At 35.6% G+C, this 17,160-nt stretch overlaps 1 protein-coding gene across 1 annotated transcript; it reads right to left on the bottom strand.

Annotated features, from left to right (window-relative positions):
- Window positions 1–698: 698 nt before the first annotated feature.
- On the bottom strand, window positions 699–1,160 carry LOC120580649 (secreted RxLR effector protein 78-like). Its single transcript, XM_039834684.1, has one exon. It carries the CDS (start codon window positions 1,158–1,160, stop codon window positions 699–701), a length of 462 nt encoding a protein of 153 aa, XP_039690618.1.
- Between the last annotated feature and the right edge of the window lie 16,000 nt (window positions 1,161–17,160).

Below are 17,160 nucleotides of genomic sequence, written 5' to 3'. Positions count from 1 at the left end.
CAGGCAAAGGATTACTGGTGGATGATCAAAGGAACTCAACGACTCTTTAGACGTGCTAATCCTCTCAACGTCTCTTTCACGCCTCTATATAAAGGAGTGAAGACTTGAAGATTGTAGATAGAGATATACAAGTTAAAAAGTGCCAAAACTCTGTCAATTTGATTCTACAAAGCACACTGAATTTCTGCACTGATTTGATACATCTTAGAAATTCAAAAGTCTAGAGTCTTTATTGTATTGTATTGTATTGTGAACACCACTGATTGTATATCAAGTGTTCAAGTCAAACATATTTCATTGTATTTTTGTTTGATCAGAAGACTCTTGCCTGCGTGCTTGAGCATTAGAAGACTCTTGCTTAGTGCTTGAGCATTGGAAGACTCTTGCGTGTGTGCATGAGCATTTTTGAGAAGTCTCATACTTAAAGAGTATTGAGCATTTGTAATCTTTGTGATTATAGTGAAATCTCCTTGGAAGTGCAAGGGGGACTGGACTACTTCCGATTTGTGGAAGGAACCAGGATAACTGCTTGTGTCTCGTTTTTCTTTTCTCTACTTTGATCTTTTCCGCTGCATATCTGATTCTGGTCATTACATCAGAAGCATTCCCAAACTGCTTCTGAAGTATTATCAGAAGAAGTATTTTTTGAGAGAAAAAGAAAACACAATTCAACCCCCCTTCTTGTGTTTTTCTCACCTTCATGATATTATGGGAGCATTATTACAGACTTTCACACCATTAATATCCCCTCTTGCTTCTGCTTTCCGAATGAGTGCTGATAGCCCTTCTGCACAAATAATAAACAAGTACGGTGACAATGGATCACCTTGCCTCAAGCCTCTACCAGGAATGATAGGTCCCGTGACGTTACCATTGACAAGAACATAATAGTCAACAGTTTCGACACACAACATTATCCACTTTATCCATTGTTCAGAAAAGCCCATTTTATCCATAACCTGTCGAAGATAATTCCATTCGATCCTGTCATAAGCTTTACTAATATCAAGCTTAAGAGCCACTTCTCCCACATTACCTTTGACTTTTATCTTCATACGATTAATGATCTCAATGGCAACCATAGCATTATCCAAAATAGAGCGTCCCGGGACAAAAGTCGATTGAAATTCTGAGATGTATTTATCTAACACAACTTTCATATGTAAGCTTTGTGAAAATAATTGAACAATGATATGTGTATGAAAACGAACATAGAGTGACAAACTATGAGGCAGTAAATTAAAAATGTGAATATAGATTTAACTATGCATAAGAAAGTATAGAAAATCGAAAATCTAGACAAGAAGAGACTTCATATCTTTAATACAATTTCAATATTCTCTTAATGTAATGAATTAGGTAACACTACTTTTCAGTTCTCTTGCTTTAATATCAACTTCCACGGCCACTAATTAAAAAAAGTATACATACAAGACAACCAATAGATTCGACAGTTGGTGCTTTCCAGCACATTATTTGCCACAACAATTGTGTTATCTTGTCATAAATAGGACAGTTTTGAGTCGGTTTAGACTCTGAATATGTATGATTAAAATGTTACTTATAAAGTTATGTACATTATTGATGTAGTGAAACTGTAGTAGCCTTTTACAATGTTAAGTCTATTGATGAAGTTATGTGTACATGCTAACAAATCAAGTAAGAAAGTATATAGTTGGACAAGAGTGGTAACAATTGAATACGTGTGAATGAAGGAAATGATAGGTGTCTATAAGCCGTCCGAAATTACTTTAAAAATGCCTTGACTGTCAAGACATCTTAAAAGTAAAGAATAATGGTTGATATTATATGCACATGCATAATAAATTATTGTGGTTTACAATATAACACTTTATTTTCTCAATCTACTAACTACTCATTTTAGAGGAGGTAAATCATTCTCATACCTTTTTAAAACGGGAAAATCAGGATCGAACCTTCTAAAGTAAGAAAATTGATTTAGAGTGTACAATAATCCTCCTCGAGATCTCAAGTTCGATTCTCTCCGGTACCGATTTAGGTGGGTTAATTTAGCTTCTTAAAATAAAAAGTTATATCAACTCTTCTTTTTCTCAATTTACTCTCTACTTGCTTTTGAGGAACCCAATCTAAAAATCAAACCAGCCATTAAATTAAGGTGGAAAATTATCTACATAAGATGATTTAACCATAACCATTATACATTCATTAAAGCCTATTTTTGGTTCCATATTCATTTGTTCCATTCAGAATCAGGTTTGTGTTAGTCAAATGTGATTTGACCATAGATTGTGATAAAAATCATTTTTTCCTAAAGGATTACTCTCAATCAAAATCAATTTGATTAGTTCAATTTAATCAAAATTAATATTTATTATTCCAAAATCAAACACATGCTAAGTTCTATTCATCAAAAAGCAAAATAAGAAACCAACAAACTGACCTGGCCAATGTTCCCATTAAGATCTCTGTGAATAATACAGGGATCATGTGTATGAAGATACTCCAATCCCTCAAGAACTTGTTTCCACCATTTCTTAAACAACTTAATCAAAATATGTCGATGTTTCTTGCTATAATCCCTAAGATTCTCAAAAGTTCAAACCTCATGAGTAATAAAATTGATATTACCACGATCATCGTCTTTCCAAACACTATAACAAATAATGACATACTTGTTACTGAGATTTCTGAACAATTCAACCTCAGAATGTAGACGATTAATAAGAACATGATCGTTGCTGAAATTCTAAGATGACTATAAGTTATAGATAAATGCTTAAATGCAATCGAAATCACAAATTATTTTCTAACATTTTAACGCAAACATTTTAATAGCATTTTTATCAGGTGAGCCATCCTCTTTGAGCAGCCTATACCAACCATATTACTCTGAGTATGCCTTAAGATGTCCCATCAAATCACATATTTTTCTCATCCATATAGGGATATAAAATGATTCAACAGCAATAAAAAGAAATCTGATTAGCAATATCAATTGACACTAAACATCAGAAATTGAACCAATGTCATTGATGGAGTATTGATAACTGTTAAATCCAAATTTAAACAAAGATTTATTGCTATTTAATTAGACAATCAAGCTTCTCAAATATAAGCCATTCCTACCTAAAATTGGCAAAAGAGCGTTCATACAATTGAAACAGAAACAGAATAAAAAAAGAGTAAACTTTCAAACTAAAATCATAAAGCATATATAGCTCATACTATTAAATGGTTTCTTAATTTGTTATAGTCGATAACATGAAGGCATAACTCATGAGTGAAAACAAGAAGAAACAAAACATTTCAACTATTTATTCCTCCAATTGGAAGAATGCTTTCTTTATGGAATATTGTTTTATAACAAGAACTCTTTGTTTTGTAATTCCAATCTCCTCAATCATCTTGTTACTTAAATCAAACCAGGCTAATTCACCGTCTTTTTTCTGAACAATATTCGGCCTTTTTTACCCGCTCCAATTGGATACGCAAGGCAAGGAAAAAATTCAACTACGAAGAGTTTGGTCCATGAATCCTTTATACCGAGCTCACCCAAAATTAAAATGTGAAGTATAGATGTCTCTATATAATGTAAGATTAAAGCAATAGATCCATTCAACAACACCAAGCAGTGTCTCCATACCGAATAAAACTCATCAACGTGCGAGGGTATATGTAAGATTCATTGCTGAAGTCAAATGACACCAAATATGCATGTGCTTCTCTTTTAGCCCACCAATGACACACTCCATCCATGTACACATCTACATTGTCATAAGAACGAAACATACCAACATCAATTGTCCTCCAAGTGTTACTATTTGGTATATACATCTCCCAAAAGAAATGGATGGCAAACCAAGACTTGGAATATAACTTATTAACCGAATCCGAATCAACTTATAGTCATGTGTAACACAGTCATAACCAACTCGTACTTGATACTTATCGGGTAAAATAAACCAATAAGGTTTAGATTCAATAGGGCTGAATGGAATGAACTTGAATTCCCTTGAAGTTGGATTCCACAATGCAAGTTGCTTTTCACCACGCCACTCACGTTTAAGACAAAGAGTGCCATTAATACTAACCGAACCCAATATTTCAAAACGAGTACGATCCTCTTGATTTGGATTGTCATCATCTGGAAATGGCTTTGGCCAGTCTAATTGAACCACATTTTCACACCTCTCATCAGAAAGAGAATGCAATAGATTTTTACAATGGTAATAGCCATCGAGATCATTTGGTGTTGTTTGTAAGAGTACGACAGATGAATCATCATAATAAGAATGATCCTTTGTTAAGAGATAGGTTCGATATAAAGTCATGAAATTAGGGTTATCAAATAGTAAGGACCATGACTTGTTTACACATTCAAATCGCTTCAAAGATTTAAAAGAAAGTTTGGAAAGAATAAAAACGGCAATATCATCATATATATGATTGCTAACCTTCCGTTTGAAAGCGTTACGAGAACAACAAAAGAAGTGTTGAACTTTGTTTAGCTGAGGATATTTATCCTTATATTTGGTTTGGGCTCAAAACAATTCTGTTACTAATTTTCAGGATGAAAATTATTTTTCTTTTAAGGAATATGATGAAACTATTATTCTAACTTCAAAAAGATGAATATTTTTTTACCAAAAAAAAAAAATGATTTTTTTGAGAGATCATATAAAATGAAAATATTATTGATGTTTTTTTATTATGGAAAAAATATTATTTATCAAAATAATATAAGGTTAGATAATATTTTTTTGTCTCTATAAAAAATTTAAATTAAACTTTCTAATCCCTCTAAAAAATTCCATCAATTTTTAGTTCTCTAAATATTATCAGTCACCACTTTTGATCCTAACTTTTAATTTAACTCAGGAGTATCTTCGAAATTTTGAAATTAATTATTGTAGTCATGTTTAATATGTAGTAATTTGTCTCTTCTTCTCTAAAAAAAAATTCTCTTGCAAAAATTTAATATTTTTTTTAACAATAGAATTAAATTTGAGAACCATGACTCATGGGTCATGAGTGGCAAGTATTTCACCACATAAGAAAATTAGCATACTGTCGCGTCATTTTTCGGAGATCAAGGCTATTTAATTAGCTTTTGACTCACTAATTATTTCACGACTGAACATTTAATTTTTAAGGAAAAGGGGAAAAAAGTTCAAAACACCCCATATTGAAAAGATTTAGGGTTCGGGGGTTAGTTACATAAAGGGAAGGTATTAGCACCCTTTACGTCCGTAGTACTCTACGGGAACCTCTTGGTTTTATTTAATTTAATGTGCTATAACTTGCTTGCTTTTGAAAAAGAAGTTAATGTGATGATTAAAAGAAAAAGAAAGTGAGACCTAATTTATCTACATTTTTTATTGTTTGGAAGGACGAGTGTCCTCTGCCTACGTACCCGTGAAGGATCAAAACCTCGTAGTTCGGGGTAGAAAACAACGTTTGATTGGTTTTGTGTTTTTTTATTAGTTTTTGAAAAAGGTTTTAAAGATAAAAGCCAAGTGGCAAATAAGAATTTGTTTGTGTTTTTTATTAAAAAAAAAGATAACTCGAAGTATGATTAAATTGATTGATATTTGATTGAGAAAATAAAATGAAAAAAAGGACGATCACTTGATTTAGGATCAAGGTTTATTATGGAAAAATGTTTTTTTTTGTGATTTTTTGGTTATTTGCATGTTTTTGTGATTTTTGAATAAATATATAAACTAACGGAGCATAAAGAATAAAAGCGCGGCTACCCTAAGTTAGAAATATAAAATCTATGACTATTACATAAAAAGCCTATTTACATTCTAAGGTCTGCAATAAAATTAAAATGCTAAAAATAAATAAACAAATATGAAAAGGAATAAGGAAAAATAAAAAAAATGGTCCAAACACAAGGTGGGGTGCAGTAGTAAACAGGGGTGTGCAGAAAGCAGAAAAAAAAGAACTGGGCTTAAGGAAACGAACCGGGTCGTGGGTCACGGGTCATGGGTTGACCCGTTTGGGGGATATATAAGGGTTGTAGGGTTTTTTTTCTCTCATTTTTCATTTTCTTTCTCTCTCTTATCCCTCAAATCCTCTCTTCTCTCTCTACTTCTTTCTTCTTCTCCGGTTGGAGATGGGGTGGCCGGGAGGAGTTCCGGCGCGGTGGCCGGCGAGCCATCGCGGCTGCGCCGCCGCGCCGGAGCTAAAAAGCTCCCTTTTTTTTTATTTTTTTCGCTCTTTCTCTTCTTCTTTTCCCCCTTTTCGTGATACTAAACCCAAAAATCCCAAAAGATGGTTATATGAGTCTAGATCTAAAGTTTAACGAAATACTACCTTTGGATTTGGCTTAAACTGCGCGTTTCGCCTTTGCTGTGGTTCGGTTTGACTCTGTATGTGTACGGCCGCTGCGTGTGATTCAGTGTGCGTGGTGCGGCTTCCTGTGCGTGTGTGTTTGTTGTTCTGCGCGCCTTTCCCTGTGTTGTGGTGTGGCTTCCTGTGCGCGTGTGTTTGTTTGTGCGATGTCGCCCTCTGTTTCTCGTGTGTTCTGCTGCGTTCTGTTGTGTGTAGCTTCTCTGTTTTTTCTTGTGTTTTTTATTGTTGTGCAGGTTATGTATTTATAGTGCTGTTTGGGGACAAGGATTTGTTACAAAAATTGCAGATTTTAGGAGATTGAGACGGAGATAGGCGCGTAACAGACTGGATGAGGATGAGGATGATGGTTTACGATTTGTTACGCATGAACCTGGACTGTTCTTGGGACTCATGGACATTTTTAGGACTTTGGACAATTTTGGGATTTTAATTAAAAGAAAATTAATAATAAAAGGATAATATCTATATTTTTGGTTTTAAAAAGGATAAAAAGGGAAATTTAAAAAAGGAATAAAAGAAATTTAATCTAAATTGGACTAAAATTAAAATTAAAATTTAAAAGATGGAAATAAATTTTAGACTGAGAGAAGAGGGCCCGATTCGGAATTTTATGAGGTATTTCAAAATACCTCCCTGCCGAATTTTTCACTGAAATGTGAGTCTGGTCCGAGTTCGGAGACGTGTGTCAGTGGGACCTTAGGTCAAAAATTGGGGTATGACAGATGCCCCTATTTAAGTTTCTTCGTTCAGAGATTTGAAGATGGAATCTTTGATTCGATGAGCCGAAGAGACTTAAATACAAAAGTGCACCAATTTTGACCTAAGATACTATGAATGTTCATGATTTAATTATGAATGCATGATGACAATGACGGCTCGACTGGAATGAAAAGACACTAGGATACCCAAATTTTCGAAGAAAGGGATCCGACTTTACTGGGGAATCTGGTTTCGCTGGGGAAGATGGTTGTCCCTCATTGTCTCGACATCTCGAAACAAAGTGCAATGGTTCAGACTTCAATGTCCATTTGTGGACTTGGTTTTGAAAATGAAATAATAGAAGGATACAAGCTATTTGTTGGTTGAAATTGGCCACTTGTTACAGGCTGTTCGTTGGTTGGAACTGGTCGCTGAGCATAAGGATAAAAGATTGACATGAGTTGTTCGTTTGTTGGAACTAGTTGCTCTGAAAGTAAAAACATTGGCATAGGCTATTCGTTTGTTGGAATCGGTCGCTGGGCATAAAGATAAAAGATTGACATGAGTTGTTCGTTTGTTGGAACTAGTTGCTCGAAAAGTTGGATTGGTGACATCTCTGGAACAGCTATGCTGGGGATGATACTTGAAGTTGAAGTTGACATCGAGATTAACTAGCGCCATGACTAGTACGGCTTTCCGCCGGGGATGACACTTCGAAACTAAAGTTGAAATTGACGTTGATTAGTGACATGACCTAGCACGGTTTTTCACCGGGCATGACACCTTTGAAATTTGAAATGGAAGACGCTTTACTCGTAGAAACTTGCGGCTCGATGCCATGGTAAACTAAGACTGAACCGAAGTGACATGACCGAATCGATTGATGAGTTTATGTATGAATTGATGTCGTGCACATGTTGTGTACGCACGAATGCATGATTATCAGTAAATGCATGATTGTTATGAGTTTGTGGTTGTATGAGTGCATGGAAGCGTTGATGTGATGAATGCAAGATAATTTGACTCGAATGAGAAATGATAACGGATATCCAAATTCTTTGAGAAAGGGATCCGACTCTGCTAGGGGAACATTGTAGTTTTACTGGGGGAAAAAGGTTGTCTACTATCTGTATGGTAGATGTAAGAAGACAAGAGTTGTATTACCTTACTACCCGTATGATAGTTGTATGAAGGCAAGATGAAATAAAACATTGTCCACTATCTGTAAGATAGCCGTATAAAGGCGAATAAATGAGATTACCTACCACTCGTAAGATAGTCGTATGAAGGTAAGACACAGAAAACATTGTCTACTATCCGTAACATAGTCGTATGAAGACAAATGACATAGATTACCTACTACCCGTATGATAGTCGTATGAAGGTAAGACGAAACAAGACATTGTCTACTATCCGTAAGATAGTCGTAGGAAGACAAATGACATAGATTACCTACTACTCGTATGGTAGTCGTAAAAAGGTAAGACGAAACAAGACATTGTCTACTATCCGTAAGATAGTCGTAGGAAGACAAATGACATAGATTACCTACTACTCGTATGGTAGTCGTAAAAAGGTAAGACGAAACAAGACATTGTCTACTATCCGTAAGATAGTCGTAGGAAGACAAATGACATAGATTACCTACTACTCGTATGGTAGTCGTAAAAAGGTAAGACGAAACCAGACGTTGTCTACTATCCGTAAGATAGTCGTACGAAGACAAAAGGAAAAAACAAGATAAAAGGGTAACCTCAAGTGGTCCGTTGGTGGACTTTGATAGTTTGAAACGAGATAAAAGGGTGAACTTAAGCATCCGCTGGTGGACTTGGTGACTTGTTATAAGGTAAAGAGATAAATGCAAGCTGTTCGTTGGTTGGAACTTGTCACTTGTCATAAAGTAAAGAGATAAATGCAAGCTGTTCGTTGGTTGGGACTTGTCACTTGAAATAAGGTAAAAGTGAGATGCAAGTTGTCCGTTGGTTGGGACTTGCCACTTGAAATGTTTGATTGGTGACATCTCTGGAACAGCTACGCTGGGGATGACACTTTTGATAAAGAAAGTAAAACAAGACGTTCATTTGTTAGAAACTTGCGGGTTCACAAAACGATAAGTTAAGACCGAACTGAAGAGACACAACCAAAACGAAATTCTGGATGATTGATGCAATTATGTGTGAATTGATGTTGTGCATATGCTATGTACGTATAAACGTATGAATATGTGAGAAGATTGATGAATGCGTGATTGTATGATTGTATGGATGTGTGACTACATGACTGTATAGACCGTATATGCCAGATGACTCGATGAACCGAGACAAGACAGGTAAGATGGGAGTCGGACCGACATTGCATTACAAACACTCGGCAACCTTCCTTGGAGATGATATTATTGTGAGCAAATCGAGCCGTTGATGGTGTAAGAACCTGGCACTAGGTAGCCACCGATGCCTCCTGGGGGGTGAGCCCATTGTTGATGAAAGAAGTCTGGAAGAAGTCGCCATTTGTAAACCGGCACAGAGTGTCCTTCCATTGGTATGCTTCAGCAGTCATGCCTTTTGTTTTATTGAAAAATCCCTAATTTTTGCCTGGACCGCCCTTTCGGGTTTTCAGTCCACCGGGAATATTCTTTTTTCTGCCCCCTAATTTTTGCCTGGACCGCCCTTTAGGGTTTTCAGTCCACCGGTACGCTCTCTATTGCCTAAGTCGCCTTTTCAGGTTTTCAACTTAGCGAGCCTTAATTTTTTTTGTATTTTTTTTTGTATTTTTTGACTGTGACAGCATCTTGCTCAAAGTAGAGGTCCTCTCCATAGTGCTTAGCCATGTTTCTCTTCCGGAGTGTAACCGTTCTCGAGGCGAATGTTGATGTACGCTTCACCTACTCACGAGTTCAAAGAGAGTGTGTTTATTGTTCACACTTTTCAAAAGAGGTAAAACAAGTTTTTGTATTTTGAAATTTTTGCTTTAAGTATTGCCATAAAAAATAGAAGAAATTATGCAAATAGAATAAATGAGAGTTCCAAATAAATGGGCACATGCTCAAATTTGATGAATTGAGTGGTGACCTGCCAAGGGCATGGCTCCACCGATTTTGAAAATTTTGGAATAATGGTAAATGTAATGGGAAGGGTACATTGAACACAAATAACCGCTATTCTTCCTAACAACTTTGAATGCCCCTGTTCCGAGTCTTTGATCTGCAGATGCTTCGAATCGGAGGTCTTTTGATAGCTGGACGCCCCAAGTGGATTGTGCTTGACCGGATGCAGTTACTTTGTCTTTTGATCCTTAACTTTTGCATAGATCGCCCTTTGGGGTTTTCAATCTATCAGGATAACCATTTTTGTTCATATCTCTAACTTTTGCCTGGACCGCCCTTTCGGGTTTTCAGTCCACCGAGACGCTCATTTTTGCCTAAGCCGCCTTTTCAGGTTTGCGACTTATCGAGCTTTTATTTTTGACAGAGTATTTCTTGACTGCACCGACATTCATAGGAAGTGCAAGTTTGTCACCATCCATAGTTGTAAAAGTCATTGCACATGAACCTTCATAGTTAGGCGTCCACTTGCCCCTTGAGTACGATTGGAAGGGTAGTACCTTTTTGGGCACAAAGTCTCTTTCTTGAAATTTGCGGGGACGAACCTTCTTGTTGGAAGTTTGTTTCAACCTCTTTTGACATGATTGTACAAGGTCGTCATGCATTTTAAGTTTAATAAAGCTTAGACTTCGGCAGAACTCCTATTGTCGGGACTTCGACCTCCACGAGAAGCACGACCTTCATGTTATATACTTGAGGGAAGGAGGGGGATTGCCCCTGTTGAAAAGCATGAGATCTGAGCAAAGAGAACGGTGGCACCTCGAGCCAGTCTTTGTAAGCGATTGCCATCTTCATGATTTTTGTTTGTAGCTTTGACGGCTATGATGCCCCAGCATGTGAGAGATCTCATCGGGAGCCTCTTCACTTTCCTCTTCTTCAGCTTCGGATACAAGGAACTCAAAGTTGGTAGAGAGTACATGGTTGTTGTGTTCAAAGGGTTTATTAATGCATGATTTGATTATTGATTTTGACAAGTAAGTACAAGTTATGATTATGCAGATATTTGAGAATGATTAAAGAAGAATTTTTTGGTTTTTTGTATTACCATTTTCCAAGAAGAAGCACAAAGTGAAAACAAAGTCGGGATCAAAACGACCTTTTTATTAATGATGACAATTCTTTAAGCAAAAAGCCCTACACCAGTTCACTTTCATCTAGGGCAGGACGAAAGGATGTTTTTTTTTTAAAAGCGAAAAGCAACAGACAAACATTATTTGAACAAAAAGTATCGGAAGGAACGTCAACAGCGACCCAGTTACGGTTAACCACTCCATCTTGCGCGTCTGAATTCAATCTTTGAAAAACAACATGTTAGCTTCAATAAGCTTCTGGACTTCCGTTTTCAGAGAGAAATAGTGCTCGGTTTCATGGTCAGGAGCTTCTTAATGGAAGGCATAGGAGAGGTCAGCTTGGTACCATACTGGCAACTCTTTAGGCACCTGAGGAGGCGTTCTGGTGTTGACAAGGTTCTTCTTGAGCAAAATGGGAAGTAGCTCCGCATATGTCATCGGGATTGGGTCAAACGGCATCTTTGGAGCCTGTTGTTGAGGCTTCTGTTGATGTTGGCGTTCGGGCCCTTGCTGGAACTGCAGTTGATTTGTGCGAAGCTACCAGTGAAGCTACCAAGGTACTTAGTCTCTCTAACTCGGCCTGAAGTGTTGTTACCTCTTCACGAATGCTCGTGGATTTCTTGTTCAAACTGATATGTTCTTTCTTTTTGTTTGCACGAGTGTTGTAGATGCGAGTTGGCTTTGGACGAGGATAGTCAGGATACTTTGGAGATGGATTGACCTTTAGCAGAAAAGACACAGTGTAAGACTCAGACTTGAATGCAAAATGATGTATGATATGCTTATGCAAAAAATAGACACGTTTTTTTTTTTTTTTTTTTTTTGAAGGACTTGTCAAAGTAATTGTGAACTTGATAAGGAACATTGTTTTATTTGAAATTTGTGAAGATATTGCTATTGGTTCCTTTTTCAAAAGTAAGAACGAAACCAAGGAAAAAGTTCTTAACAAAAGCTAAAGCTTTTTTGAAGTTTTGGGTTTCTTGGTGTTCCTTCTTACAAGGACCATATCTTTGATGTTTACGAAAACTTATCTAAGTCCTTCGACATTTTGATGAAAAAAAGTTTTTTTATGGATGAATGCATGTATGCATGATCATGCATGGTGAGGTTAAGTCCACAATGTTGGAGCTTAGGGTAACAATGCCATTTGGTAAGGACTATGGTTTCATTTGTACCTGTATCACGGGTTCTACCAAGTTCCCAAAGTCATTAACCACTTCCGAATATTATCGGGTTACAAGACTACTCTTGATCCAATAAGATTCGTATGAAAGTTTCGTTTGAGTGTAGTATCGCGTATCAACTAATTCAAGACTACTCTTGATTAGCCACCGCACTACGTCCTAAAAGGCCAAGATGGGTTTAAGGTAACTAAAGGTCCTCAACTTTGACGGTCACTTGAAAATATAATGCCAACACGACTATTCATGCCAACATAAGTTACTTTCAAGATCCCTCCATTGAGTGGGGTTGTACCACATGAACCTAAACACGAGACTTGACTCTCGGAAAGGCACTTTGGTTATACCACCGTCCTATCTTATGTTTCTCTCAAGCCCGGGTGTAGGGCTTTATCTCACCACTCATATTTAAGAAGAAGGGAAGAAAGAGAGAAAAGAGAAGGTAAAAGATATATACAATTATTTCCATCTTTATTTTTTTGTTTTTGTTTTAAGCAAGTTATAGCACAAAGAATTAAATAAAGCCAAGTTAGGTTCAACCCTCTTAGTGGGGAATCCCCAGTGAAGTCGCCATTTCTGTCGCGTCATTTTTCGGAGATCAAGGCTATTTAATTAGCTTTTGACTCACTAATTATTTCACGACTGAACATTTAATTTTTAAGGAAAAGGGGAAAAAAGTTCAAAACACCCCATATTGAAAAGATTTAGGGTTCGGGGGTTAGTTACATAAAGGGAAGGTATTAGCACCCTTTACGTCCGTAGTACTCTACGGGAACCTCTTGGTTTTATTTAATTTAATGTGCTATAACTTGCTTGCTTTTGAAAAAGAAGTTAATGTGATGATTAAAAGAAAAAGAAAGTGAGACCTAATTTATCTACATTTTTTATTGTTTGGAAGGACGAGTGTCCTCTGCCTACGTACCCGTGAAGGATCAAAACCTCGTAGTTCGGGGTAGAAAACAACGTTTGATTGGTTTTGTGTTTTTTTATTAGTTTTTGAAAAAGGTTTTAAAGATAAAAGCCAAGTGGCAAATAAGAATTTGTTTGTGTTTTTTATTAAAAAAAAAGATAACTCGAAGTATGATTAAATTGATTGATATTTGATTGAGAAAATAAAATGAAAAAAAGGACGATCACTTGATTTAGGATCAAGGTTTATTATGGAAAAATGTTTTTTTTGTGATTTTTTGGTTATTTGCATGTTTTTGTGATTTTTGAATAAATATATAAACTAACGGAGCATAAAGAATAAAAGCGCGGCTACCCTAAGTTAGAAATATAAAATCTATGACTATTACATAAAAAGCCTATTTACATTCTAAGGTCTGCAATAAAATTAAAATGCTAAAAATAAATAAACAAATATGAAAAGGAATAAGGAAAAATAAAAAAAATGGTCCAAACACAAGGTGGGGTGCAGTAGTAAACAGGGGTGTGCAGAAAGCAGAAAAAAAAGAACTGGGCTTAAGGAAACGAACCGGGTCGTGGGTCACGGGTCATGGGTTGACCCGTTTGGGGGATATATAAGGGTTGTAGGGTTTTTTTTCTCTCATTTTTCATTTTCTTTCTCTCTCTTATCCCTCAAATCCTCTCTTCTCTCTCTACTTCTTTCTTCTTCTCCGGTTGGAGATGGGGTGGCCGGGAGGAGTTCCGGCGCGGTGGCCGGCGAGCCATCGCGGCTGCGCCGCCGCGCCGGAGCTAAAAAGCTCCCTTTTTTTTTATTTTTTTCGCTCTTTCTCTTCTTCTTTTCCCCCTTTTCGTGATACTAAACCCAAAAATCCCAAAAGATGGTTATATGAGTCTAGATCTAAAGTTTAACGAAATACTACCTTTGGATTTGGCTTAAACTGCGCGTTTCGCCTTTGCTGTGGTTCGGTTTGACTCTGTATGTGTACGGCCGCTGCGTGTGATTCAGTGTGCGTGGTGCGGCTTCCTGTGCGTGTGTGTTTGTTGTTCTGCGCGCCTTTCCCTGTGTTGTGGTGTGGCTTCCTGTGCGCGTGTGTTTGTTTGTGCGATGTCGCCCTCTGTTTCTCGTGTGTTCTGCTGCGTTCTGTTGTGTGTAGCTTCTCTGTTTTTTCTTGTGTTTTTTATTGTTGTGCAGGTTATGTATTTATAGTGCTGTTTGGGGACAAGGATTTGTTACAAAAATTGCAGATTTTAGGAGATTGAGACGGAGATAGGCGCGTAACAGACTGGATGAGGATGAGGATGATGGTTTACGATTTGTTACGCATGAACCTGGACTGTTCTTGGGACTCATGGACATTTTTAGGACTTTGGACAATTTTGGGATTTTAATTAAAAGAAAATTAATAATAAAAGGATAATATCTATATTTTTGGTTTTAAAAAGGATAAAAAGGGAAATTTAAAAAAGGAATAAAAGAAATTTAATCTAAATTGGACTAAAATTAAAATTAAAATTTAAAAGATGGAAATAAATTTTAGACTGAGAGAAGAGGGCCCGATTCGGAATTTTATGAGGTATTTCAAAATACCTCCCTGCCGAATTTTTCACTGAAATGTGAGTCTGGTCCGAGTTCGGAGACGTGTGTCAGTGGGACCTTAGGTCAAAAATTGGGGTATGACACATACAATTAAAATAACAAAGAAAATCCTTTCGACTCAAAGCCAAATACTATTCCCCACAACATTTTTAAAAAAATTAGAGTAAATTACACCAATCTCCTTTTAAAGATGCTTGAATTACACTCTTCATCCTTGAAAAATAAATTTTATAATCCTCTCCCTATAAGATGCTTGAATTACAACATCCTCCCTTAATAATTAAATATGCACTACGCTTTAATATATTATAACATAAATAAATATTTTTATGATATATATTAATTTTGAACCACCATTTAAGAAAAATAAATTAATTTTTTTATAATTTAAATGTCAATAATAATTAAATTTAAATATTTTGCTATTACTTTTATAATTTAGAGTATAAAATAAACTTTTAAATAACCATACTTTATCGTGTTTATTAACTTTTCACATATTTTAATTTTATTTCGGGCTGTTTCATATTTTATGATAGGGTTTATAACTATATGTTAATGAAAGTGTGAATAAAATATAGCGAAAAATATGTATTCAAATTTTGATTATATTAAAATAGACCCGCAATACTATCTTTTTTCGAAGTGTGTTATAATATTATTTTTTTGCTAGAATATCATAAATTATTAAAATATTGAGGGAGTAAAGTCTAGATTTTAACATAAGAGGAGAGGGGGATGCAATTCAAGCTTCTCTTACAGAAGGGTAATGAAATGTTTTATAATATATTTTAAATAAGAGGGGAGGGGTGTATATTTTAACATAAGAGAGAATGAGAGGGTAATTCAAGCATCTTTGAGAGGAGGGAGTAGAATTTACTAAAAAATTATCATCATGAATACGAAGATTGCTCTTTAGAAACTTAGCAATTGCTCACAACACCTAAAACGCTCCCCACCAGTAGTTAGTACCCTTTTGACGTTTTTTAAATCGGATAATTCAATTTAAAAAGTGTTAAACGGTAGTTAACTACCATTTAACAACGAACGATAGTGGTTCAAGTTAGGTACATGTGAGCAATTGTTTGGTGCATAAAGAGCAATCTCCTGAATACATTGGACAATGTATTAGAAAAGATACATACATTTCTTAGATTCTACTATAATGAAGTTATGTACATTGTTGATATAGTGAAACTGAAGTAGTCTATAATTCAGTTAATTGATGAAGTTATGTACATTATTGATATAGTGAAACTAGAGTGGTTCAAATGCACATACTAACAAATCAAGTAAAAAGTATATAGTTGGACAAATGAATACATGTGAATGAAGGAAATCAATCAAGTGATAGGTGTGATTCTTCATCATTGTTGAGTTCAAAAAATAAAGGATCCTTAAGAAGATCAGTGGCTGAAGGTCTTGCCCTTGGCTGTGCAATGCATTTCTCAATGAATGCTTTCACTTCTGGTTCTCTGACCGGTTGAAAGATGATTTAGAAGTCAACCGAAATGATTTTTGAGATGACTTGACAGTCAAGACATCTCAAAAGTAAGCAATGATGGTTAATATTACATGTATATGCACAATAAATTTTTTATTTTTATAATATTAACTCTTAATTTTTTTTCCTTTACTAACTATTCGTTTCAGTCTTTTAGAGAAGTCAAATCTTATTTTATCCCTTTCAAACTAAGTGGAAAAATCTCAACCATTCTAATGTGAGAAAATAGCTATAGACTATAAAATAAGTAATATTTATTATTAATGATTAAATCATATTATATACACATGCAAAACAAATCTCCGATATGGTGAAATATTAATTCTTCACTTTCTTACTTTACTCTCTGCACTTTACTCTTTTTAGAGGAAACAAATCTACAAATAAATAAAAAGTGTATAGTTGGACACGAGAGTGGTAACAAATTAATATGTGTAAATGAAGGAAATGATAGGTGTCTAAAAGCCAATCGAAATTACTTCTGAGATACCTTGATTGGTTGAAAGATGATCTAGAAGTCGGCCAAAATTACTTTTTAGATGCCTTGATGGTCATGTGCATGAAGATAGTCCAATCCCTCAAGAACTTGCTTCGACCATTTCTTAAATGCCTTAATCAAAACATGTCGACGTTTCTTCCTATAATTCCTTAGATTCCCAGAAGTACAAACCTCAGTAATAAAATTGATATTACCGTGATCATCGTCTTTGCAAACACTATAACAAACAATGATGTACTTGTTACTAAGATTTCTGAAC

The sequence above is a fragment of the Medicago truncatula genome, chromosome 5 (genome assembly GCF_003473485.1).
Source record: "Medicago truncatula cultivar Jemalong A17 chromosome 5, MtrunA17r5.0-ANR, whole genome shotgun sequence".
Lineage (NCBI taxonomy): Eukaryota > Viridiplantae > Streptophyta > Magnoliopsida > Fabales > Fabaceae > Medicago > Medicago truncatula.
The sequence above is the reverse complement of the archived record's forward strand: the minus strand, read 5'-3'. Positions and strand labels throughout refer to the sequence as shown.